Source organism: Lagenorhynchus albirostris, chromosome 3 (genome assembly GCF_949774975.1).
Source record: "Lagenorhynchus albirostris chromosome 3, mLagAlb1.1, whole genome shotgun sequence".
Taxonomy (NCBI): domain Eukaryota; kingdom Metazoa; phylum Chordata; class Mammalia; order Artiodactyla; family Delphinidae; genus Lagenorhynchus; species Lagenorhynchus albirostris.
Genome location: NC_083097.1, coordinates 27,604,468 through 27,630,945, shown reverse-complemented (window position 1 = coordinate 27,630,945; position 26,478 = coordinate 27,604,468). Strand labels below are relative to the sequence as shown.

Sequence of the window (26,478 nt, the reverse complement as noted above, 5' to 3'; positions counted from 1 at the left end):
ATCCTCTGCTCATTTTTTAATCAGGTTTTATGTTTTTTGATGTTGAGTTGTATGAGTTCTTCGTATGTTTTGGATAGTAGCCCCTTATCAAATACACTGTTTGCAAATATCAATTTCTTCTCCCATTCAGTAGGTAGCCTTTACATTTTGTTGATATTTTCCTTCATTGTGCAAAAGCTTCTTAGTTTGATGTATTCCCATTTGTTTATCTTTGCTTTTGTTTCCCTTGCCTAAGCAGACAGATCCAAAAAAAAATTACCAAGACCGACATCAAAGAGCATACTACCTATGTTTTCTTTGAGAGGCTTTATGGTTTCCAGTCTTAGGTTTAAGTCTTTAATCCATTTTGAATTTATTTTTGTGCATGGTATGAGAGAGTAGTCCAGTTTGATTCTTTCCCATGTAGCTGTCCAGTTTTCCTACCACTGTTTTTGAAGAAGCTGTCTTTTCTCCATTGTATATTCTTCACTGCTTTGTCATAGATTATTTGCCCATATAAGAGTGGGTTCATTTCTGGGCTCTCTGTTCTATCCCATTGAACTGTGCATCTGTTTTTGTGCCAGTACTATACTGTTTTGATTACCACAGCTTTGTAGTATAGTTGGAAATCAGGTCACGTGATACCTCCACCTTTGTTCTTTCTCAAGATTGTTTTGCCTATTTGAGGTCTTTTGTGTTTCCATACAAATTTAAGAATTATTTGTTCTAGTTCTGTGAAAAATGTCATTGGTATTTTGATAGGGATTGCACTGAATCTGTAGATTTCCTTAGGTAGTATAGTCATTTAAATAATACTGATTCTTCCAATTCATGAACAGGATATCTTTCCATTTGTTTGTGTCATCTTCAATTTCTTTTATCATTGTCTTATAGTTTTACAAGTACAGGTCTTTTACCTCCTTAGATTTATTCCTTGGTATTTTATTCCTTTTGATGTGGTTGTAAATGGGATTGTTTCCTTAATTTCTCTAATAGTTCACTGTTAGTTATAGAAATGCAACAGATTTCTGTATATTAATTTTGTAACCTGCTACTTTACCGAATTCATTGATGAGCTCTACTAGTTTTCTGGTAGCATCTTTAGGATTTTCTATGTTTAGTGTCATGTCATCTTCAAACAGTGACAATTTTACTTCTTCCTTTCCAGTTTGGATTTATTTTATTTTTCTGATTGCTGTGGCTAGGACTTCCAATACTACGTTGAATAAAAGTGGCAAGAGTGGACATCCTTGTGTTCTTCCTGATCTTAGAAGAAATGCACTAAGCTTTTCATTATTGACTATGATGTTAGCTGTGGGCTTATCATATGGGCTTTATTGTGTTGAAGTATGTTCCCTCTAAACTCACTTTCTGGAGAGTTTTTTTTTTGTCATAAATGGATGTTGAATTTTATCAAAAGCTTTTTGGCAGCTGTTGAGATGATCATATTATTTCGTTCTTCAATTTGTTAATGTGGTGTATCATATTGATTGATTTGCAAATACTGAACCATCCTTGTATCCCTGGGATAAATCCCACTTGATCATGGCGTATGATCCTTTGAATGTATTGTTGAATTTGGTTTGCTAATATCTTGTTGAGGATTTTTGCATTTGTCCATCAATGATACTGGCCTGTAATTTTCTTTTTTGTGATCTCTTTATCTGGTTTTGATATCAGGGCAATGCTGGCCTTGTGGAATGAGTCTGTAAGTGTTTCTTCCTCCTCAAATTTTTGGAATAGTTTGAAGATGATACATGTTACTCTTCTCTAAATGTTTGGTAGAATTCACCTATGAAGTCATCTGGCTCCAGGCTTTTGTTTGTTGGGAGGTTTTTTTTATTATTATTGATTCATTTTTCATTACTGGTAATCAGTCTATTCACATTTGCTATTTCTTTCTGATTCAGTCTTGTGAGATTGTACATTTCTAGAAATTTGTACATTTCTCCTAGGTCATCCATTTCATTGGTGTATAATTGTTCATATAATTTCTTATGATCCTTCGTATTTCTGTGGTATCAGTTGTTACTTCTTTTTCACTTCTGATTTTATTGATTTGGGCCCTCTTTTTATCTTTTCAAAGAACCAGCTCTCAGTTTCATTGATCTTTATTATTGTTTTATTAGTCTCCATTTATTTATGCTCTGATATATATGATCTTTTTCCTTCTAACTTTGGGTTTTGTTTGTCCTTCTTTTTCTAATTCCTTTAGGTGTAATGTTGGGGTTTTTTTTGAGATGTTTCTTGTTTCCTGAGGTAGGCTTGTATGACTAAAATTTCCTTCTTAGAACTGCTTTTGTTGCATCCCACAGACTTTGGATCTTTGTGTTTTGTTTTCATCTGTCTATAGGTATTTTTTGATTTCTTGTTTTATTTCCTCAGTGATCCGTTGGTTGCTTAGTAGAATGTTAGTCTTCACATGTTTGTGTTTTTTGAAGTTTTTTCTTGTAGCTGATTTCTAGTCTCATATATTGTATTTGGAAAAGATGCTTGATATGATTTCAGTTATCTTAAATTTACTGAGACTTGTTTTGTGGCATAATGTGATCTATCCTGTAGAATGTTCCATGTACATCTTAAAGAATGTTTATTTGCTGCTTTTGGATGGAAGGTATATATGTGTGTGTGTGTGTGTGTGTGTGTGTGTGTGTGTGTGTGTGTGTGTCTCCATTTGGTTTAATGTATCATTTTTTTTAAGGAAAAATTTTTTTATTGAAATGGGTAATTGGAACTGGGAAAGAAATGTGGGGATATTTATCTGTTTCTTTCATACATAGAGTGTGTTTGTGATTTGCAGTGTCTGAATTAAGGTTTCATTAAGATCTCACTTTCATCAAGAATAGGTTCATCTGAAGAAAAACCAGCCAACCAAAAGGAAAACCCCTAAATCACAAGATACCATTGCCAAAGTCAAAGAGCATATGTGAAGTACATATTCTCTAGTCAAGCTGATCCATGCTGTGTTCTTTTTTTTTATTGTTTGCCACTTTATTATGCTTCTCTGATATTACATTTTTATAAATTGAAGGTTTGTGGCAACTCTGAGTTGAGTAAGACCATTGCCACCATTTTCCCAACAGCATTTCCTCACTTAGCGTCTCAGAGTCACATTTTGGTACTTCTCACAATATTATAAGCTTTTTCATTACTACTAAATTATGGTGATCTGTGATCAGTGATCTTTTTTTAGAGCTCTTATACTTATTTTTTAAAATTTTTATTTTATATTGGAGTATAGTTGATTTACAACGTTGTGTTTCAGGTGTACAGCAGGGTGATTTAGTTATACATATACATATATATCCATTCTTTTTCAGATTCTGTTCCCATATAGGTTATTACAGAATATTGAGGAGAGTTCCCTGTGCTATACAGTAGGTCCTTGTTGATTATTTTATTTATAGTAGTGTCTATATGTTAATCCCAACTTCCTAATTTATCCCTTCCCCCCACCTTTTGCCTTTGGTAACCATAAGTTTGTTTTCTAACCCTGTGAGTCTGTTTCTGTTTTGTAAATAAGTTCATTTGTATGTCTTTTTATTCCACATATAAGTGATGTCATATGATATTTGTCTTTGTCTGACTTACTGTACTTAGTATGATAATCTCTATGTCCATATGATAATCTCTATGTCCATCCATCTTGCTGCAAGTGGCATCATTTCATTCTTTTTATGGCTGAGTAATATTCCATTATATGTATATACCACATCTTCTTTATCCATTCATCTGCTGATGGACATTTAGTTTGCTTCTATGTCTTGGCTATGGTAAATAGTACTGCAATGAATATTGGGGTGGCTGTATCTTTTTGGAGTATGGTTTTCTCCAGATATATGCCCAGGAGTGGGATTACAGGATAATATGGTAGCTCTATCTTTAGTTTTTAAGGAACCTTCCTACTGTTCTCCATAGTGGCTGCACCAATTTACATTCCCACCAACAGTGTAAGGGGGTTCCCTTTTTTCCACACCCTCTCCAGCATTTACTGTTTGTAGACTTTCTGACAATGGCCATTCTAACTGGTGTGAGGTGATACCTCATTATAGTTTTGATTTGCATTTCTCTAATAATTAGTGATGTTGAACATATTTTCATGTGTTTTTTTGCCATCTGCATGTCTTCTTTGAAGAAATGTCTATTTAGATCTGCCCATTTTTTGATTGGGTTTTTTGTTTTTTTGATATTGAGCTGCATGAGCTGTTTGTATATTTTGGAGATTAATATTTTGTCAATTGCTTCATTTGCAAGTATTTTTTCCCATTCTGTGAGTTGTCTTTTTGTTTATAGTTTTCTTGGTGGTGCAAAAGCTTTTAAGTTTAATTAGGTCCCATTTGTTTATTTTTGTTTTTATTTTTCGTACTCTAAGGGGTGAATCCAAAAGGATATTGCTGCAATTTATGTCAAAGAGTGTTCTGCCTGTGTTTTCCTCTAAGAGTTTTATAGTATCTGGTCTTAAATCCATTTTGTGTATATTTTTGTGCATGGTTTTAGTACATTCTCTAACTTCATTCTTTTACATGTATCTGTCCAGTTTTCCCAGCACCACGTACTGAAGATACAGTCTTGTCTCCACTGTATATTCTTGCCTCCTTTGTTATAGATTAATTGACTGTAGGTGTGTGAGTTTATTTCTGGGCTGTATATCCTGTTACATTGATCTATATTTCTGTCTTTTTGCCAGTACCCTACTGTTTTGATTACTGTAGCTTTATAGTATAGCCTGAAGTCAGGGGCCCTGATTCCTCCTGCTCTGTTTTTCTTTCTCAAGATTGCTTTGCCTATTTGGGGTCTTTTATGTTTCCATACAAATTTTAAGTTTTTTGTTCTAGGTCTGCAAAAACTGCCATTGGTCGTTTGATAGGGACTGCATAAATCTGTAGATTACCTTGGGTGGTATAGTCACTTTGACAATATTGATTCTTCAATCCAAGAACATGGTATCTTTCCATCTGTTTATGTTGTCTTTTTTTTTCATAAGTATCTTACAGTTTTCAGAGTACAAGTCTTTTGTCTCCTTAGGTAGGTTTATTCCTAGGTATTTTATTCTTTTTTATGCAATAGTAAATGGGACTGTTTCCTTAATTTCTCTTTCTGATCTTTCTTTCTTTGTGTATATAAATGCAACAGATTTCTGTGTATTAATTTTGTTTTGTTTTTTGACATCTTTACTGAAGTATAATTGCTTCACAATGGTGTGTTAGTTTCTGCTTTATAACAAAGCGAATCAGTTATACATATACATATGTTCCCATATCTCTTCCCTCTTGCGTCTCCCTCCCTCCCACCCTCCCTATCCCACCCATCCAGGGGGTCACAAAGCACCGAGCTGATCTCCCTGTGCTATGTGGCTGCTTCCCACTAGCTATCTACCTTACGTTTGGTAGTGTATATATGTCCATGCCACTCTCTTACTTTGTCACAGCTTACCCTTCCCCCTCCCCATATCCTCAAGTCCATTCTCTAGTAGGTCTGTGTCTTTATTCCTGTCTTACCCCTAGGTTCTTCATGACATTTTTTTTTCTTAAATTCCATATATATGTGTTAGCATATGGTATTTGTCTTTCTCTTTCTGACTTACTTCACTGTTTGACAGACTCTAGGTCTATCCACCTCATTACAAATAGCTCAATTTCATTTCTTTTTATGACTAATATTCCATTGTATATATGTGCCACATCTTCTTTATCCATTCATCTGATGATGGACACTTAGGTTGTTTCCATCTCCTTGCTATTGTAAATAGAGCTGCAATGAACATTTTGGTACATGACTCTTTTTGAGTTATGGTTTTCTCAGGGTATATGCCCAGTAGTGGGATTGCTGGGTCATATGGTAGTTCTATTTGTAGTTTTTTAAGGAACCACTATACCGTTCTCCATAGTGGCTGTATCAATTCACATTCCCACCAGCAGTGCAAGAGTGTTCCCTTTTCTCCACACCCTCTCCAGCATTTATTGTTTCTAGATTTTTTGATGATGGCCATTCTGACTGGTGTGAGATGATATCTCATTGTAGTTTTGATTTGCATTTCTCTAATGATTAATGATGTTGAGCATTCTTTCATGTGTTTGTTGGCAGTCTGTATATCTTCTTTGAAGAAATGTCTATTTAGGTCTTCTGCCCATTTTTGGATTGGGTTGTTTGTTTTTTTGTTATTGAGCTGCATGAGCTGCTTGTAAATTTTGGAGATTAATCCTTTGTCAGTTGCTTCATTTGCAAATATTTTCTCCCATTCTGAGGGTTAATTTTGTATCCTGCAACTTTACTGAATTCATTGATGAGCTCTAGTAATGTTCTGATAACATCTTTAGGATTTTCTATGTATAGTATTATGTCATCTGCAGGCAGTGACAGTTTTACTTCTTCTTTGCCAATTTGAATTCCTTTTATTTCTTTTTCTTCTCTGATTGCCGTGGCTAGGACTTCCAAAACCATGTTGAATAAAAGTGGTGAGAGTGGACATCCTTGTCTCATTCCTGATCTTAGAGGAAATGCCTTAAGTTTTTCACCATTGAATATGTTGTTAGCTATGGGTTTGTCATATATGGCCTTTATTATGTTGAGGTATGTTCCCTCTATGCCCACTTTCCAGAGAGTTTTTTTAATCATAAATTGGTTTTGAATTTTGCCAAAAGCTTTTTCTGCATCTATTGTGATAATCATGGTTTTTATTTTTCACTTTGTTAATGTGGTGTATCACACTGATTGATTTGTGGATATTGAAAAATCCTTGCATCCCTGGGATAAATCCCACTTGATCATGGTGTATGATCCTTTTAATATATTGTTGGATTCAGTTTGCTAGTATTTTATTGATGATTTTTGCATCTTTGTTTATTGGTGGTATTGGCCTGTAATTTTCTTTCTTTTTTTTGGGGGGTGGCTATCTGTCTGGTTTGGTATCAGGGTGATGGTGACCTCATAGAATGAGTTTGGGAGTGTTCCTTCCTCTAAAATTTTTTTTTTTTTCTGTATGTGGGCCTCTCACTGCTGTGGCCTCTCCCATTGTGGAGCACAGGCTCCGGACGCACAGGCTCAGTGGCCATGGCTCACGGGCCCAGCCACCTCACGGCATGTGGGATCCTCCCAGACCAGGGCATGAACCCATGTCCCCTGCATCAGCAGGCGGACTCTCAACCACTGCGCCACCAGGGAAGCCCCTCTAAAATTTTTAAAAATAATTTTAGAAGGATAGGTGTCAACTCTTCTCTAAATGGGTAGGGCCAGGTCTTGGCATCAAAATGGGGGCCTACAGGACAACTCACACCAAGGAGTACTCCCCAGTACCTTTGCCACCAGTGTCCTTGTCCCCACAGTGAGCCACAGCCACCCCCCACCTCACCAGGAGACCCTCCAAGCCCAGCAGGTAGGTCTGGCCCAGGTGCCTATGAAGTCACTGCTTTTTCCCCTCGGTCCTGGTGCACACGAGACTTTCTGCGCACCATCCAAGAGTGGAGTTTGTTTCCCCCAGTCCTGTGAAGTTCCTGCGATCAAGCCTCACTGGGCTTCAAAGCCAAATGCCCTGGGGGCTCCTCCTCCCAATTCCAAACCCCTAAACTGGGAAGCCTGACATGGGGCTCAGAACCCTCACTCCTATGGGAGAACCTCTGTGATATAATTATTTTCCAGTTTGTGGGTCACCCACCCAGCAGGTTTGAGATTTGATTGTATCACAGATGTACCCCTTCTACCAACTCATTGTGGGTGGTTTCTTCTTTGTTTTGGAAGTAGAATATCTTTTTTGGTAGGTTTCAGTCTCTTTTGTTGATGGTTCACAGTTAGTTGTGATTTTGGTGTTTTCTTAAGAGGAGGTGAGCTCAGGTTCTTCTCCACCATCTCGTCCTTGGACCCTGTTCCAATCTGTGTTAATGTGGTCCGTGAACCAGTAGCATCAGCTTCCTCTGGGAGCTTGTTTAATGTACCATTTAAGGCCAGTGTTTCCTTATTGATTTTCTTTCTGGATGATCTGCCCTCTGATGTATGCATGGTGTGAAATTCCCCTACTGTTACTGAGTTACTGTCAATTTCTCCCTTTAATGTCTGTTAATATTTGCTTTATGTATTTGGGTGCTCCCTATGTTGGGTGAATATATATTTACTTTTGTTATATCTTCTTCTTGATTTCTTGATCATTGTATAATGTTCTTTGTCTCTTGTTACAATCTTTGTTTTAAGGTCTATTTTGTCTGATACCTGTATTGCTACCATGGCTTTCTTTTCACTTCTATTTTCATGGAATACCTCTTTCCATCCCCTCATTTTCATTCTGTGTCTTTAGATCTGAAGTGAGTCTCTTATAGGCATACAGGTTTTGTATTTGTATCCCTTCAGCCACTCTATGTCTTTTAATTGGAACATTTAGTTCATTTATATTTAAAGTAATTATTGATACGTATGTACTTATTGCCATTTTTAATTGTTTTTGTCGTTCTTTTTTGTTCATTTCTTTTCTTCACTTCTTTTGATTTGTTGACTATCTTTAGTGTTATATTTGGATTTCTTTCTCTTTTTTATGTATCTATGACAGATTTTTGGTTTGTGGTTACCATGAGGTTTATATATAGCCATATATATATAATTATTTTAAGTTGCTGATCTCTAAGTTCAAATGCATTTTAACAACCCTGCATTTTTACTCCCCTCTCCCATGTTTACTGTTTTTGACATATTTTATGTTTTTGTTTTGTATATCCCTTAACTACTTATGTGGATATAGATGATTTTACTACTTTTGCCTTTTAATCTTTCTACTAGCTTTATACATGGTTGATTTATTACCTTTATTGCATATTTGTCTTTACCACTTAAATTTTCCTTTTATAATTTTCATGTTTCTAACTGTGCCATTTTCTTTTTCACTTAGAGAAGTTCCTTTTAGTATTTCTTGTAAAGTTGGTTGGTGGTGCTGAATTTTTTAGCTTTTGCTTGTCTGTAAAGCTTTTGATCTATCAAATCTAAATGAAAGCTTTGCCAGGTAGAGTATTCTTTCCCCTTTCATCAGTTGAAATATATCGTGCCCTTCTGGCCTGCAGAGTTTCTGCTGAAGAGTCAACTGATCATATGGGAGTTTTTTTCTACTCGTTGCTTTTCCCTTGCTGATATTTTTATTTTTATTGGGGTATATTGTATTAGTTTTAGGTGTACAGCAAACTGAATTTGTTATACATATACATATATCCATTCTTTCTTAGATTCTTTTCCCATATAGGCCATTACAGAGTATTGAGTAGAGTTCCCTGTGCTATACAGTAGGTCCTTATTGGTTATCTATTTTACATGTAGTAGTGTGTATGTGTCAATCCCAATCTTCCTATTTATCCCTCCCCCCGACATACCCCCCAGTATTTATCCTTCCCCCTGACATACCCCCAGTAACCATAAGTTTATTTTCTACATCTGTAACTCTATTTCTGTTTTGGTTTTTTTTTAAGATTTCTTTATTCTTTATTTTATTTTTGGCTGCATCAGATCTTAGTTGCAGCCCACGGGATCTTCACTGAGGCATGCGGGATTTTTGTTGTGCTGCACAGGCTTCTATCTAGTTGCGGTGTACAGGTTTTCTCTCTCTAGTTGTGGCATGCAGGCTCCAGGGCATGTGGGCTCTATAGTTTGTGGCACACAGCCTCTCTAGTTGAGGCACGCAAGCTGAGTAGTTGTGGCGCATGGGCTTAGTTGCCCCATGGCATGTGGGATCTTAGTTCCCTGACCAGGGATCAAACCCGTGTCCCGTGCATTGTAAGGTGTATTCTTTACCACTGGACCACCAGGGAAGTCCCACACTCTATTACTGTTTTTTAGATAAGTTCATTTGTAGCCTTTTTTAGATTCCACATATGAGTGATATCATGTGGTCTTTGTTCACTCAGTATGACAATCTCTGGGTCCATTCATGTTGCTGCAAATGGCATTATTTTTTTCTTTTTTATGGCTGGGTAATATTCCTCTGTATATATGTACCACATCTTCTTTATCCATTCGTCTGTTGATGGACATTTAGGTTGCTTCCATGTCCTGGCTATTGTAAATAGTGCTGCAGTGAACATTGTGGTGCATCTATCTTTTCTCCAGATAGATGCCCAGTAGTGGGATTGCTGGGTCGTATGGTAGTTCTATATTTAGTTTTTTAAGGAACCTCCATACTGTTCTCCATAGTGGCTGTACCAGTTTACATTCCCACCAACAATATAGGAGGGTTCCCTTTTTTCTCCACACCCTCTCCAGCATCCCTTGCTGATTTTAATTTTCTCCCTTTATCTTTAATTTTTGCCATTTTAATTACATTGTGTCTTGGTATGATCATCTTCGGGTTCCTGTTTTGGGTTCTGTGCTTCCTGGTCCTGGTTGTCTATTTCCTATCCCAGGTTAGGGCAGTTTTTAGCTATTATATTATCAAATATGTCCTCTTCCCATTTCTCTCTCTGTTCTCCATCTGGGAGCTGTATAATGTGAATGTTAGTACATTTGATGTTATATCACAGACGTTTCTGAATTGTCCTCATTTTTTAAATTCTTTTTTTCTGTTCAACTTCAATTGTTTCCACTACTCTGCTTTCCAGTTCACTGATCCATTCCTCTGTATCAATCATCTAATCTACTATTTAATCCTTTTAGTGTATTTTTTATTTCAGTTTTTCTATTCTTTAGCTCTGTTTCTTTCTCTTTGTTAATCTTCTTACTGTATTCACCCATTTTTCTCCCAAGTTCTTTGAGTATCTTTACAATCATTACCTTGAACTCTTTATTGAATAGGTTGTCTATCTTCAGTTCAGTTAGTTCTTCTGGGGTTTTATCTTATTCTTTCATTTGAGATATATTCCTCTGTTGCCTCATTTTCCCTAATTTGCTGTTTTTATTTCGATGTATTTGGTAGGTTGATTATGTTTTCTCACCCTGGAGAAGTGGCCTTTTGTAGGAGACATCCTGTGTGTCCCAGCAGCATACCCCCCTCTGATCACCAGAGCTATATGCTATAGGGGTGCCCCCTACATGGGCTGCATGGGTCCTTCTTTTTGTGATGAGCTGACTACTGTGGGTAGTCTGGTAGGTGTGGCTGGCTTCCTATTAGGTTGGTGTGAGGCTCTGCCTTGTGTGGAGACTGCTAGCTGGTGGGGCAGGACATGAGAGAGATAGCTGGCTGCAGAGTCCCGGGATTCCCCTGGGTAGTCCTGGCTGGCTTGTAGGCAGAGCTGGGTTCTGGAGTGGGTGACTGCAGAGCCGGTTCCTGACATGGCTGGCTGTGAGTTCCAGGGTGTCCCAAAGCTGGTGCTGGCCTGCTGGTGAGAGAGAGATACAAGGTGTCTCGGAGCTGGTGTCACCCCACTGGTAGGAGGGTCCTGGAGCTGGTGTCTGCCCACTGGTGGGTGGAGCCAGGGTCTCTGGCTCCAGGGCCCGGGAGTCCTGAGGCTAGTCGGCTAGTCTCAGCACACGCAGGGCTGGGCCCTCTGGTGGACAGGGCCAGGTCCCAAAGCAGCTCAGGGGGTTTTAAGGCAGCAGGGCTGCTGGTGAGTGGGGCTGTGTCTCCACCTAGCTAGTTGCTCAGCCTGAGGCATCGCAGTACTGGTACTGACAGACTGGTGGGTGGAGCCTGGTCCTAGTGTTGGAGGGAGGATTCCAAAATGGTGCTTGCCAGCACCAGTGTCCTCGAACGAGCTTCCCAAAACAGCTGTCACCGGTGTCTGTGTCCCGAGGGTGAGCTCTAGTTGCCTCTTGTCTCTGCAGGAGGCTCTCCAAGATCAGCAGGTGGGTCTGACCCAGGCTCCTTTCAAATTACTGCTTCTGCACTGGGTCCTGTGAGATTTTGTGTGTGCCCTTTAGGAGTGGAGTCTCTATTCCCCATAGCCCCTGGCTCTCCTGATTAAGCCCTACTGACCTTTACGCTAAATGTTCTGGGGGCTCATCTTCTCAGTGCAGGACCACTGGGCTTGGGAGCCTGATGTGGAGCTCAAGCCCCTCGCTCATGGAGAACCTCTGTAATTATTCTCCCATCTGTGGTTCACCCACCCAGGGGTATGGGTCCTGACTATACCACATCTCCATCCCTCCTACCTGTCTTGTTGTGGTTCCTTCTTTATATTTTTAGTCGTAGAAGAGCTTTTCTGCCAGTCTTCCAATCTTTCATATCAATAGTTGCAATTTTGGTGTGCCTGTGGGCAGAGGTGAGCTTAGCATCTTCCTACTGACAGATATTCTTCCAGACGAACAGAACTTTCATTTATTCAGCAAATATTACTGATCACAAGATATGTCTCAGGCAAGTACTAAAAACTGAGGACACAGAAATGAGTCTGACACATTCCCTGGCCTCACAAAACCCAAAGTCTTACAGACACTGTATTTGCCAACAACATTGAAATTATTTTCCAACTTTTGTGGGCAAAATATCATCCCTTCAAGACAGCAGGGGAACAAGCTCATGACTGTCCCTTTACATTTCCAAGTATGATTTCTATTAAACAGGCATAGGCAAATTGGGATGTCCTCTCTAAGTTGCCCCCAATTACAAGCATTGTGTGCGTCAGCTGGGATCCAGTTGGCTGATGAACACAGCAGCCTTCATTGTTTCACAATAATAACGAGAACTGGTGCAATTAAGCCCTGCCTGCCGTGATGTTGGGCTCCCAGTCATTGTCTAAATGAGCTGCTAAACAGAGCTGGAACAGAGGCTCCCAATATAGGTCACTGGTATCCTCCACTCTTCCTTCCAGTTTCCCACTTTTAAACAGGAGGATTCCAGGACTCACATGTTCCCAGGGCTCTGAGGACGGTTGAAAAGCTGGGCTCATGATCCAGTGGTTGCCAAGATCAGGCAAGGACACCAGGCTTGGTTGAGCCTCTTTCAGTCAGGTGGACGTTGACCTGACAAGTGGGGGCCCTTGGTTGAACAAATGAAGCTGCTCTGGTCAGGGAAGACCTGTCCATGTGGGCCCCTCCTTCCCCATAAGCAGCACAAGAGATTCATTTTCTTGGTGCCAGTGCTTTAGAGGCACCGAGGCAGCATTCAGATTCCAGCACCACCATCTGTGTTCCAGCTATGAGACACTGGGCCAGTTATTAAGCCTCTGTGGAACTTCAGTATTAAAGGGAGAACAATAGGTATAAGTAAATTTATATGAAGATCAAATGAGATAGTATAAGCCAGGCACATTGCCTAGTGTGTGGTAAGTGCTTAAGAAATTGCTATCTGTGTTGTTAAAACAACAGAAATTTAGTCTCACAGTTCTGGAGGCAAGAAGTTCAAAAACCACGGTTCTTGGTAGGGCCATGCTCTCTGTCTCTTAGCTTCTGGTAGTCACCGGCTTTCCTTGGCTTGTAGCTGCATAACTCCAATCTCTGCACCCATCATCACATGGCCACCTTCCTCTGTGTGTCTGTGTCGTCACATGGCTTTCTCTTTACTGCGTGTGTCGTCTATCTCTTCTCTCTCTATAAGGACACAGTCATGTTGATTAAGTCATCTTAATTTACATCATAATTACATCGGCAAGGAAATATTTCCAAATAACGTCACATTCACAGGTACCAATGGTTATGACTTCAACTTTGGGGGAACACTTCAACTTTGGAGGATCCAATTCAACCCAGAACAAAGTTAAAGACTTTGGGGTCCTCTAAGAGGCCTTTTTAGAATGGTAGACACCCTAGAGAGAGGTCACACTTCAGCCTTTAGCAGAAAAGGCTCAACACCATTTACAGAACAGTTCATGATAGAACATAGTGCCATGTTTGAGCAAATGTTAACAATAATAATACAAGTTTGGAGATTGGGACAGAAGGGATCCCTGTGGTCCAATGTGGCCAAAAGAAGCTTTGTGGAGAGAAGGAATGGAAGCTAAGCTTTCATACTTCCTCTGTCTTCTTTTCTTGTAGTAGCCCCAGAGCACTCACATACTCATGGCAGGGAGAATGTGGGGCAAAGAGCTACCTCAGATGCACCTTCTCCATCCACCATCCATAAGGAATTTAGGAGAGGCTGGCTAAGAAATCAGAGCAGCCCTATGATGCCTAGGCTTCCATGCGGGGCCCTGCCTCAATGCCAGAAGCCTAGGGAGGAAGCCCTGCCTTGTTCTGAACAGCAGCCTACACGATGCACAGCCCAAGCCCCATGGAGAACACCTGCTCTGGTGGGCACGTGGGAGATGAAGAGCTCAGATTTCTATTCCACAGTAGGAACACTTGGCAGAAATATGTACTCTTTCTGAAATGTCAGATCGTGTATAGAAGTTTCCTGGGGGAATTAGAGGGCACTGATTTTTATGAAATGTTTAGGAAGAGGCCTGAAGAAGAAAATAATCGGCAACGAAGAGGTTTGGGGTTCTAGGAGCATTATATGTTACCTACTCCCAAGTGCACTTAACACTTGCAAACCAAATGGAATTCTGACAGCTAACAGAAGACATTTCTTCATGAAAAAACCAGGCACAGTCAAGGAAATGAGTTCTGAGAAGATAAAAAGCATTTTTTTGCCTTCATGACCTGAAGGTGAAAAATGCATAGAGAGGCAAAAATACCGTCACAGATTTGGGTAAAGAGAATACTACCTCAATTTCTACTTTTACTGACAGTTCTATTTACAAAGGACAGCAGCCTGTTTGGAGAAAAGCTTTTCTTTAGGACTGTTCAAATCTTTTCTGTAATGGAGAAAGAAGATCAACCAGAGCTCTGTCTGAGAGGCACTGAAGCAAAGTTTGAAACAATTTCACTTTATAAAAGAAAAATGTGTTATTGGGGCCTCAGTGAATTCCTTCCAGACCAGGAGTACCTGGGCCAGTGCAGTCTGAGTACCACCCATAGAATATGCAAGGGTGGTCCCTGAGAAATCTAGTCCAATTCCCTGTTTCATATATGAGGAAAGGAGGGCCAAAATAATTCAGGAACTTACTTGCCCAGAGTTAGGGTAGAACAAGGATTAGCACCCAAGTAACTAATTGTATCCTTACCCTGGGAATTATTTGTGCATGTCTTATGCCTTCGTCTACACGGTACCTTTCTGGAGGGCAGTGACCACATTTTATATATCTATATCCTTTGCTCAGGAAGCATTGGCTAGTTGGCTGGCGGGGTGACTGCTTGGTGCTCCGGATGATATGATGGATAAAAGCATGAGCTAGAGTCAAAACTGCCCATGTTCAGATCTGACTGTGCCCCTTGGCAGCTGGATAACATTGTGCAAGTTCTTAACTTCTGTAGGCTTTACGTCTCCTGTTGTAAAATGGAAAGAACAGTTGTATTTACCTGATTAGTTACTGCTGTGAAGATTCAATGAAGCGATGCAAGTAAAATATTGCATTCAACTATTGCATAACAAGGCACCTCGAAACTCAGTGCTTTAAAACTACAAGGGTGAAAAAAAAAAAAAAAAACTACAAGGGTGAATTTTCAGCTGATCTAGCTTGGCCGTGGTTGGCCTCGGCTGCAAGCTGTAGGTTGGGTCTAGGTCTGCTCCATGTGTCTCATCCTCCTCGGTCCAGTGGCTGCATGAGCCAGAGTCTTCTAACGGTGATGGCAGAAGCTCATCAGGGCAGCTTCATCCTCCCTCACATTCCAAGGCCCTGCAGGGATCATGTCCACTAACACCCCATTGTCCATAGCAAGTCAGAGGGCTGAACCCAAAGTCCAGGAGTGGGGAAGTATTCACCACCGGGTGGCCATGGCAAGGGTGGGAATGTATAACATTGCTACACAGGAGTGAATGTCAGTGGATGTCAACCATTATGAATTGTTATGGAGCCTTTCTCAGCAGACACATAAAGTCTTCCATTAATAGAAGTCGCACTTATTCACTTACAAAAGGATAATCTTTGGGTTTTTTCCTATTTTTTTTTCTCCTCCCACAGATTTACTTTGCACCAAAGACAAGTTATCAGCCAGTTTCTGCCAGACACTAAAAGCCATGAAGAAATGTTCTATGCCTACCGTGAGGGCTCAGTGCTGCCTCTCGTGTTCCAAGACACACATCGCCCACACCCAAAGGCCAAGAAAGCGACAGCCACTCAAAAACCCCAGAGCACCCTAAGTCCAGAAGAAAGCCACCCTCCACCACAGACTGCAGCAGCCTGCTGACCGTGACGTGTTCTAGGCCCAGGGACCACTTCACTGCGGTTTTACCGTGTATTTCAGGTTCAACTTTGGCTCATAACTAAACAAAGCCCACTGTTCTTTAGCCACAAAACGCCCCTCATAGGAGACATGGGACTGTAATACTCACCGCTCCCTGATAGGCAGGTGAGGTATCCAGGAGAATCGGTCCTTTCGTGAGATCAGCTCGTGGGAAAGGTGCCAAGGTGGGCAAGTCTGTGAAATGATGTCTTTTGTTCCTCCCTTAAAGATAAAAACAGAGAGACCAGATTTTTTCCCAGACTACCTCAAGAGTATCAGGAAACAGAGCCACACTTATCCAGGGAACAAATAACCTTGTTAATTTACCTTGGTGAAATCACCCTTTTTTGTCTCCCTGCTTGGGGCAGCTGCTGCTTAAAATGTCATGGGAGAGCTTTCAGGAACATTCTTGTAATTCATCCAGGCAGGGGACCGCTTTCTTCACCCCGTGTTCAACTGGGGCAGGAAGAGAAAGTGCTGGCTTCATCCTCAGCCTGTCCCTAATCCCTATGGACTCTTCATCTGGGCTGTTTGGACTCCCATTCCTTCCTGGAGACACTAGAAGAAGAGGACATGGGCAGGAACTGTAGGCTTTAGTGAACCTAAGGGATTTAGGTTAGTTATACAGAAGACATTTCTGACTTAAGGATAATTTCTATGAAAACTCTTAAAAAGAAAATTAACAGAAATCAATTTCTTGCTAGTATAAGGAAGAGAAGAACATGGGCTTTTTGTTCTTCCCACTCCCCTGGCAAATACCCATTCCTTTGCAGAAGAGCAAATGAGTCTTCCTGTGTGGCTTTCCCTTCTCTAGCAGATTCCCTGCCTGAGTCTTCAGCTCAAGGTGAACGTCTTTTCACCACTAGGGGTTTACACACCGCAACTGCTACAGCCAGGTCCACAGCTGCAACCTGCCCCCACCCACCCTCAGGTTGGAAGATGGAGCTCTAGATTAAAATATTTCCGAGAACCAGGTAAATTGTATTAAGTATAGAAAAACAGTATAAACTTCTAGTCTCGAGAAAAAAAAAATTTTCAGAAGTGAGGTAAATCCGATCTATTCTCTAGCACACCCAATAGTTACTTTTGAGGATCTGTTTTCTGGGGTGGGGGTGGAGGACAGGTGAGTCAGGTAGTCCAAAAAAGTGAAATGAAAGTTAGAATGCTTATTCTGGATGTTTCCATCACCCGTCAGGAGTCAAAGTAAGCTGTGGTCTCAGATTCAAGGTGAATTTCCTGGTTTGTAAGGGGAGGTATTTATATGAACTGAACGTGGAAAATGAGGGTTGTGGAGCCCCCAGGGGAAGAAGCCCTCAGAATCAGCTCTTGACAGAGGGGAAGGCAGGAGAGTAGGCTTCACGTAATGGGCAGCGTGTCTTCAGTCTCACGCACAGGTCCCGTTAACATTCACCATGGAGCACAGTATTCCATCTCTCCCTTGAATTATCTATCCGTTCAGCAGAATGGTGCTATTGAAAAATGGTGCTAATATCTAGTTGGTGGCAGAACACATATAAACATATAGATAGATGTACCAGTGGGCAAGTCCACATGCATCTTCTGTTAAATTTGTAATGGTGTTGCTGGCCAACGCCAGTTCTATTGCTTGGATACCAGAAGCTTAAATTTTTTATATTATGCGCTTTTTTTTCAAGCCATTACTGTGTATTATTATGATAAATGCCTGTGGGAAATAAAACACTGGGGTTGGGATGAAATTTGAGATAGAGCAGAAACAGGAGGTGAGTAGAAATGTTTACCAAAACCAGAGAATTTATTTCTATATAATTACGTTCTTGTATTCTGTCTTTAAATCTAAACATTGCTGGCCAGTGACAGTCTCTGGTGAAATAAGTTTTAGCAAGAAGATGCTTACATTGTCAGTGATGTGAGTAGAAAAGAACCTGATTTTTTTCTAATGAGGCCGTTCTCAGAAACTGTCCCTGAAGTATAGTGTAGGCTTTCAGGGAGATTAATTTAGTAAGTTGGATGGATTTAACTTAACCTGGTACTCTGCTACCCTAGGATCATGCATGTCATCAGAGACCTGGATATGACCAGTCTTACAAAACTCAGGAACAAACTCCGATTCCTACTGACCTCAGCAAACTAAACTAGGCCAGATTTCCCAATATGCAAAATGTTATTTATGACCCATGTGGCAAAGATGGTAGAAATGTAGGAAGGGTCTGTCCGGGTGCTCCATTCTAGGCCTTTCTCTAGTTTCTCAAAGGCAGAATATTGGCCCCTAACCCTGCATCATGGACATTCACTTCCTATGTGGGGCTGTGTTGTAAGACAGTTGGGTAGCAGCTGTCCTGGACCCCAGAATCAAGACAGCACTTGCTACTAGAGTCATTTGACATGGTTGTTGCCTTGACAGTCACTCAGCTTTGGGTCATCAGGGTTTTGACAGGTCCCCATGTTTGCAATAAGAGAGGGACCTCAGATTAACAGGGAGACTCTGAAGACAAGAACCTGAATGGTGTCTGACCATCCTTTTGGTGCTCACGGGGGCCAACATGAAGTAGCGTTGTTGGTTTATTTCTTCCATGGCCTCCTTTCTTCCCACCTTGAACAAGCAACTGAGATGTACAGCAAGAGACACATCTACCGTGAATCAGAGAGGCCGCCACAGGGCCTGGTGCTTAAATACGTGAAGGTTCTCAAACCCAATTTGGTTTACGTTGCCTCTCCCGGTGGTAGAGTTAGCTCTTCTCTGAAAAGGTGTGGGTTAATTTAATTCTTAAACATCAAAACATAATTCAACACACCACAAGAAAACAATATTTGAAGAGACTAAATAGTGAATATTTTTGTAAAACAGGAAATCATTTTGTGATACAAGCAATGGCCCCTTTGTAGGAACGACTTGTTTTAATATTTGGTTTTCTTAATCAAGAATGCACCTCCATCCAATCTCCTGACCCATCTCTACTTGGTGGGGTCATCCCAGTGTGACGCTTTCAGATAGTTAGTGAATGTTTTTGATAACCTTTATCACATTTCTGGAACACAAGTTGAGGGATTTATATTGTTTCAGATCATAATTTCCCAATCAGTTGGCTAAAATCCTCCAAACTCTGAAAGCTACACATTGCTACCCCCGAGATTACAGGTCTTAGCTCTTCTCCCTTCTGACTTTAGGATCAAGCCCTGGGACAATGAATCTATGCATAGCGATTCACTTTCAAGAGAGAGACCACATGACAAGAACTGTCTGTCTGGTGCTAAAACTTAGCCAACATATTAGATGCTACTCTTTTTCTGTTGTAGTGCTAGTTCAAATATTATTAGTAGTATTATTTTTAAGTTATGTCATTTAAAAAAACCTGGTTGAGGGAAGCACAATTCTACCTATCACTGTCCTCCAAAGTGGTTGTATGGGGTACACGGCCCCATCCATTGTCCTCTCTGCATCTCTGCTGCTTTGCCAGGCCCAGCCTCCTTAAGGGGTACCTTGGTGGGTACCTCAGTATTTAAAACCAGACTGTAACCATAGCCTGCCATTGTGTGGCATCAATAAATGGCCAAACTCACTGGTGTGTCCATGTGATTCATTTACCCCTACTGCGAGACTGCCACCACCCACCAGAGAAACCCTGGAATTCAGCAACCTGGGGAAGGATGCTGTCAATCCTTCCTCCCCCACTCCCTGCAGGTTCCCTCCTACTCTACCCCTAAATCAGTATGTCACGAGATGAGTCATATCCCAGGTGAGGTAGAACTGAGGTCTCTTCTCATGAATGATTGTGCAACAACTGACACAATCCACCGTATGAGAATCTGAAGTGATGCCTGAAATCCTCCACAATCCCAGATCCAATGTATTCATAAGTGCAGCTCACAGCATAATCTGGTCCCTCAATCTATCCAAAGTGTAGACATAATGCTTAAGAGAAAGTAATAACAATGATGAAGAGGAATTTGCTTTGGAAATCCAATCCTTTTTCAAAAGTGGTTCACAGCATGGTGAGTGTAACCAGCAATTGTAGAATTTGGACATATGGACATGGAATCCACTCACATGGAATGAGTAAAAGCATTGAGATGGGAAGAGCGAGGCATCCACAGGTGATCCTAGAATGTTTGCAGGCATGTACAGGGGTGGTAGGAATCTGGTTTGGGTCAAGAAATCACAAAGGGCCATGCACACCTCCCTGTTTGTACCTTGGAAACTCTTCTATGACCACTATAAGGTAACCCTTTTCCTGCAAGTCTTAGCTCAAATGCTGTTCTCTGAGAAGCCTATACTAACCCTGCCAGAAAGACCGAGGCATCTCTCTGCTCTTTCTTCACTGTGTCCATTTTTGTCTAGAAGAGTGGTCCCTAACTGGGGACAGTTTTGTCCCCAGGAGACATTTGACAATGTCTGAGACATTTTTGGTTTTCACAACTTTGGGTTGGAGGGCACTCCTGGCATCTAATGAGTAGAGGCCAAGGGATGCTGGTAAACTTCCTACAGGACCACTCCTCCCCACAGCAAAGAATTATGTGGCTCAAAGCGTCAATAGTTCTGAAGTGAAAAGCTCTGCACTAGAACAATTATTACCCTACAGTGAGTATCAGGATTGCTGGGTTGAGTAAAACTGAGCTTACCCTCACACTCAGACCTCACAAAGAACTGAGGAGGTGGGTCAGCAAACTTCCAAAGAAGAAAATATATATATCAGGGTTCAAAGCTCACTAATTTGATAAAATCACAATGACAGAGAAGAGAGAGAGGATAGTGAGCATAGCTCCAAAAGAGTCTTGAATCAGCTGCTGGGGGCTCAGGTGTTCAATCCTAGAGTCAGAGGGAATAAACCAAAAGTGGGGAAAATGGAAAAGTGACCTATTCGGGGTTTGGAATAATCATCCTCCTCCAATTGAGGTTTCTAACCAAACAGAATAGACATAATCAGCCATATCGAAACAACAGCTTTACTAATGGTGAAGCTGGCTTGGGGAGCATATTTTGGAGGCAAATGGAAAAGGGCTTTCCTAGCCTTCTCTACACCTACAGGTTTCAGGCTCAAGAGGGATGTGGGGGAGGGGACGGGGTGGGAGAGGGAAAGAAGAGAGAGGAGATAGAAATGGACCACTTAACCCATTAAACTCTGTTAATAGAAGTATCCATGGCCATTAAATGATCACTAATAGTAGCCCGCCCTCCTGCACTGGGAGGAGCCTGACAGGTTATCAAAGATCTCAGAGGGATATCCCAACACTCTTCCACCATGGAAGTGGAGTCTTTTTGTTTCTATATAAGAAAGGTAAGGTTAGCATGAATGGAAGATATGGGAGGGGGAGCATTATCTAAAAATGGCTCCTTTCCCATAAATTCTAAATGATGATGTGATTTTAAGATCATAATGAAAAGACTTGGAATAAGTAGTGTAACAGCAAGACACAGAATTTAATGAGAAAATGACCCTATCTTCTGTGCTCACTCCCCTACCAAGCACTGCCCACTCCCTCACTGGACAGCAGCCCAGCTCCTTCATTTTGGTGGTACAGCCTGACTCACCCCCAACTCATTTCGTGGGATGTGGCCAGGGGTCCTCACTGATGGTTCCTGCAGACTCTGCAGTGATGGGATATGGTACCTGGGGCCAAGGTAATACCAAGAGATTCCTGAACAGGCAGCACAACCCAGCTGGCACTTGACATCAGGCAGCCACCGGCTGGGGGTTCTCCTGCCCAAACGCCAGCTATGGCTGTGCCTCTGGCACCATCACTGCACAGCTTCCTCTTTGGTACCACAACAACTGGGAAACATCTCCACAGACAGCTGTGTCAGGACAGGAAGACAGTGAGGCAGGAAAGACATAAAGAGAACTAGTCCATGGTGTTGGCTGCACAGAGACAGCCTGAAGGAGCTAGAATGTGGAGCGCCACAACCGGGAGTGTTCACAGGAGAAGCCCGGGCCACCACAGAAGCAAAGTGCCACTGTTGAGTGGCATGCAAAGGGAGGGATGGGGCTGCCATTGCAGCCGCTTACCCCACCCGCTGGCTCCTGCCTCTGCAGGCTCCAGGAGAGGCTCCGGCCCAAGCAGGCTTGCATGCTCCGGCCACCACCTTGGCAGCCCAGGACCAGACACCAGTGGGTCACCCACATGCAGATGCGGGGTTGAAATCACAGCTGAGCCCCAGGGGCTGTGTGACTTAGGAAGCAGAGCTGAAATCTCTCGCCATGGCTGTGCAAAGCATGGATTTACACCTCCACCTCCGGCTTTGTAAATTCAGTGCCTGCAGAACAGACAACGGATGCTCCCATGGCTGGGACGGGTCTGGCTTTAGCAGCTGTGGGCTTTGTGGATGCGTACATGTGGGGACTGGGCCAGGCCAGAGTCTGAGCTACCTCCACAGCTCCCACAGTGGGTCCAGCTATGCAGTCCTGTGACCTGACTTCAGTGGTTCTGTGCTGGTAGCCTTGTGAAAACAAAGCCTGAGAGACATGAGGGCCAACTGCCGGCATACCCATGATTGAGGTGGGGCTGAGGGCAATGCCAACAGCAGTGTATTTTGTGAATCCGCACAATGGGTGCAAGGTGACACAACAGAGCACACTAACAGGTAAACACCTCCAGCGGAGAAATACTCAGTGGCTCCTCACCCAGCGAGAATGCTCCAATCCCGCCTACCTTGCACCAAAGATCATAAATGCAGCTAATATGGATCTGGGGACATCTACTCTAACAACTAGGGAGCAGACCCTGTCCCTGACAGGGCAGTGACAACCACAGAGCAAAGAGGAGGCCCTGCTTAATATCCAGTGCAGGCTCTGGTCACCACAATGCCAGTGACACCTCCTATCAAGGGGATAACGGCCAGCATACACTGAGGAAAGAGGTGGCAGGCATCCATACTAAAAACAGCCCTCACACTGAAAAAATATTAAGCCCACACAGGTTACAGAGGAATATTCCCACATAAAAATAGCCCTCCAAGACCACAGTAGATAATTGTTTCCCCTAAACTTATAGAGCAAGACAAATATAAGTAAAATGAAGAAGCAGAAGAACCACTCCCAATTAAAAGATGGAGAGAATTCCCCTGAAAGAACAATGAAACACACCTCTTCAGTCTAACAGACACCAAATTCAAAAAGGAGACACTGAAAATACTGAAGGAATTAAGAAAGGCTATCAACAGAAATGTAGATGACTGTAAAAAGGAACTAGAAAGTATAAGGAGGAGCCAAGAAAAATTAGAGAATTCATTTGAAGAGATAAAAGTTGAACCAAAGGGTATGAATATCAGAATGAATAATGCAGAAGAACAAATAAGTGATCTAGAAGATAGAATAATGGAAATCACCCAATTGGAACAGCAGACAGAAACCCAAATTTAAATAATGAAAGCAGTATAAGAGACCTGTGGTATAATGTAAAGCATGCCAATCTACACATAATAGGAATCCCAGAAGGAGAAGAAAGAGAAAGGATATTGAAAATGTATTTGAAGAAATTATGGCTGAAAACTTCCCAAACCTAAAGAAGGAAACAGATATCCAGATACAGGAAGCACAGAAGGTCCCAAACAAGATAAATCCAAACAGATCTACACCAAGACATATTATGATAAAAATGGCAAAAGTTAAAGAAAGAATTCTAAAGGCAGCAAGATAAAAACAAAGAATTAATTACAATGTTATCCCCCATAAGGCTATCAGCTGATTTCTCTACAGAAATGTTGCAGGCCAGAAGGGAGTGGCAAGACATATTCCAAGTCCTGAAAGGGAAAAATCTGCAACCTAGGATACTCCACCCAGCAAAATTATCATTTAGAATAGAAAGATAAAGAATTTCTCAGACAAAAACTAAAAGAACACAGCAATACTAAACCTATCCTAAAAGAAATATTGAAAGTTATTCTCTAAATAGAAAAGAAGTAGGGTAGAGGAAACAAGATGGTGGAGTAGGAGGACGTGCTCTCATTCCCTCTTGCAAGAATACCAGAATCAACTAGATGCTGGACAATCATTAACAGGAAGACACTGGAACTCACCAAAAAAGATACCCCACATCCAAAGACAAAGTAGAAGCTGCAATGAGATGGTAGGAGGGGTGCAATCACAGTAAAATCAAATCCCACAACTGCTGGGTGGGTGACTCACAGACTGGAGAACACTTATACCACAGAAGTCCACCCACTGGAATGAAGGTTCCGAGCCCCACGTCAGGCTTCCCAACCTGGGGGTCTGGCAATGGGAGGAGGAATTCCTAGAGAATCAGACTTTGAAGCCTAGTGGGAATTGATTGCAGGACTTTGACAGGAATGGGGGAAACAGAGACTCCACTCTTGAAAGGCACACACAAAGTAGTGTATGCATCGGGACCCAGGAGAAGGCGTAGTGACCCTAGGGGAGACTGAACCAGACCTACCTGCTAGTGTTGGAGGGTCTCCTGCAGAGGCGGGGGGTGGCTGTGGCTCACCGTGGGGACAAGAACACTGGCAGAAGTTCTGGGAAGTACTCCTTGGCGTGAGCCATCCCAGAGTCTGTCATTAGCCCCACCAAAGAGCCCAGGTAGGCTCCAGTGTTTGGTTGCCTCAGGCCAAACAACCAACAAGGAGGGAACACAACCCCACCCATCAACAGTCAAGTGGATTAAAGTTTTACTGAGCTCTTCCCACCAGAGCAACAGTCAGCTCTACCCACCACCAGTCCCTTCCCATCAAGCCTCTTAGATAGCCTCATCCACCAGAAGGCCCAGAGCAGGAGCATGAAGAACTATAATCCTGCAGCCTGTGGAACAAAAACCGCATTCACAGAAAGATACACAACATGAAAAGGCAGAGCGCTACGTACCAGATGAAGGAACAAGATAAAACCCTAGAAAAACAACCAAATGAAGTGGTGATAGGCAACCTTCCAGGAAAAGAATTCAGAATAATGATAGTGAAGATGATCCAGGATCTCGGAAAAACAATGGAGGCAAAGATCAAGAAGATGCAAGAAATGTTGAACAAAGACCTAGAAGAATTAAAGAACAAACAAACAGAGATGAACAATACAATAACTAAATGAAAACTACACTAGAAGGAATCAATAGCAGAATAACTGAGGCAGAAGAATGGATAAGTGACCTGGAAGACAGAAAGGGGGAATTCACTGCTGTGGAACAGAATAAAGAAAAAAGAGACTTCCAAGAACTCCTGCTGCCAGTGTCCTTGTCCCCACAGTGAGCCACAGCCACCCCCCACCTCTGAAGAAGACCCTCGAACACTAGCAGCGGTGTGGATGAAAGTCTCTTGGTGCTGCAGCCAGGAGTCAGTGCTGTGCCTCTGAGGTGGAAGAGCCAACTTCAGGACACTGGTCCACAAGAGACCTCCCAGCTCCACATAATATCAAATGGTGAAAATCTCCCAGAGATCTCCATCTCAACACCAGCATGCAGCTTCACTCAATGACCAGCAAGCTACAGTGCTGGACACCCTATGCCAAACAACTCTCAAGACAGAAACACAACCCCACCCATTAGCAGAGAGGCTGCCTAAAATCATAATAAGTCCACAGACACCCCAAAACACACCACCAGACATGGACCTGCCCACCAGAAAGACAAGATCCAGCCTCATCCACCAGAACACAGGCACTAGTCCCCTCCACCAGGAAGCCTACACAACCCACTGAACCAACCTTAACCACTGGGGACAGACACCAAAAACAACGGAAACTACGAAGCTGCAGTCTGCAAAAAGCAGACCCGAAAAACAGTAAGATAAGCAAAATGAGAAGACAGAAAAACACACAGCAGATGAAGGAGCAAGATAAAAACCCACCAGACCTAACAAGTGAAGAGGAACTAGGCAGTCTACCTTTAAAAGAATTCTTACTAATGATAGTAAAGATGATCCACAGTCGTGGAAATAGAATAGACAAAATGGAAGAAACATTTAGCAAGGACCTAGAAGAACTAAAGATGAAACAAACAATGATGAATAACACAATAAATGAAATTAAAAATACTCTAGATGGGATCAATAGCAGAATAAATGAGGCAGAAGAACGGATAAGTGACCTGGAAGATAAAATAGTGAAAATAACTACTGCAGAGCAGAAAAAAGAAAAAAGAATGAAAAGAACTGAGGACAGTCTCAGAGACCTCTGGGACAACATTAACCACACCAACATTCGAATTATAGGGGTTTGAGAAGAAGAAGAGAAAAAGAAAGGGACTGAGAAAATATTTGAAGAGATTATAGTTGAAAACTTCCCTAATATGGGAAAGGAAATAGTTAATCAAGTCCAGGAAGCACAGAGAGACCCATACAGAATAAATCCAAGGAGAAACACACCAAGACACATATTAATCAAACTGTCAAAAATTAAATACAAAGAAAACATATTAAAAGCAGCAAGAGAAAAACAACAAATAACACACAAGGGAATACCCATAAGGTTAACAGCT

The 26,478-nt window shown here is 41.8% G+C and overlaps 1 protein-coding gene across 1 annotated transcript in view; it reads left to right on the top strand.

Annotated features, from left to right (window-relative positions):
• The window catches only part of ADAMTS12 (ADAM metallopeptidase with thrombospondin type 1 motif 12), a 387,137-nt gene extending 367,520 nt beyond the window's left edge, over positions 1-19,617 (top strand). The window contains exon 23 of the mRNA XM_060146935.1: positions 15,819-19,617. Within this exon, the coding sequence (XP_060002918.1) occupies positions 15,819-15,997 (179 nt within the window). The 3' untranslated portion in view covers positions 15,998-19,617. The remainder of the gene's footprint in view (positions 1-15,818) is intronic.
• Positions 19,618-26,478: the final 6,861 nt, after the last annotated feature.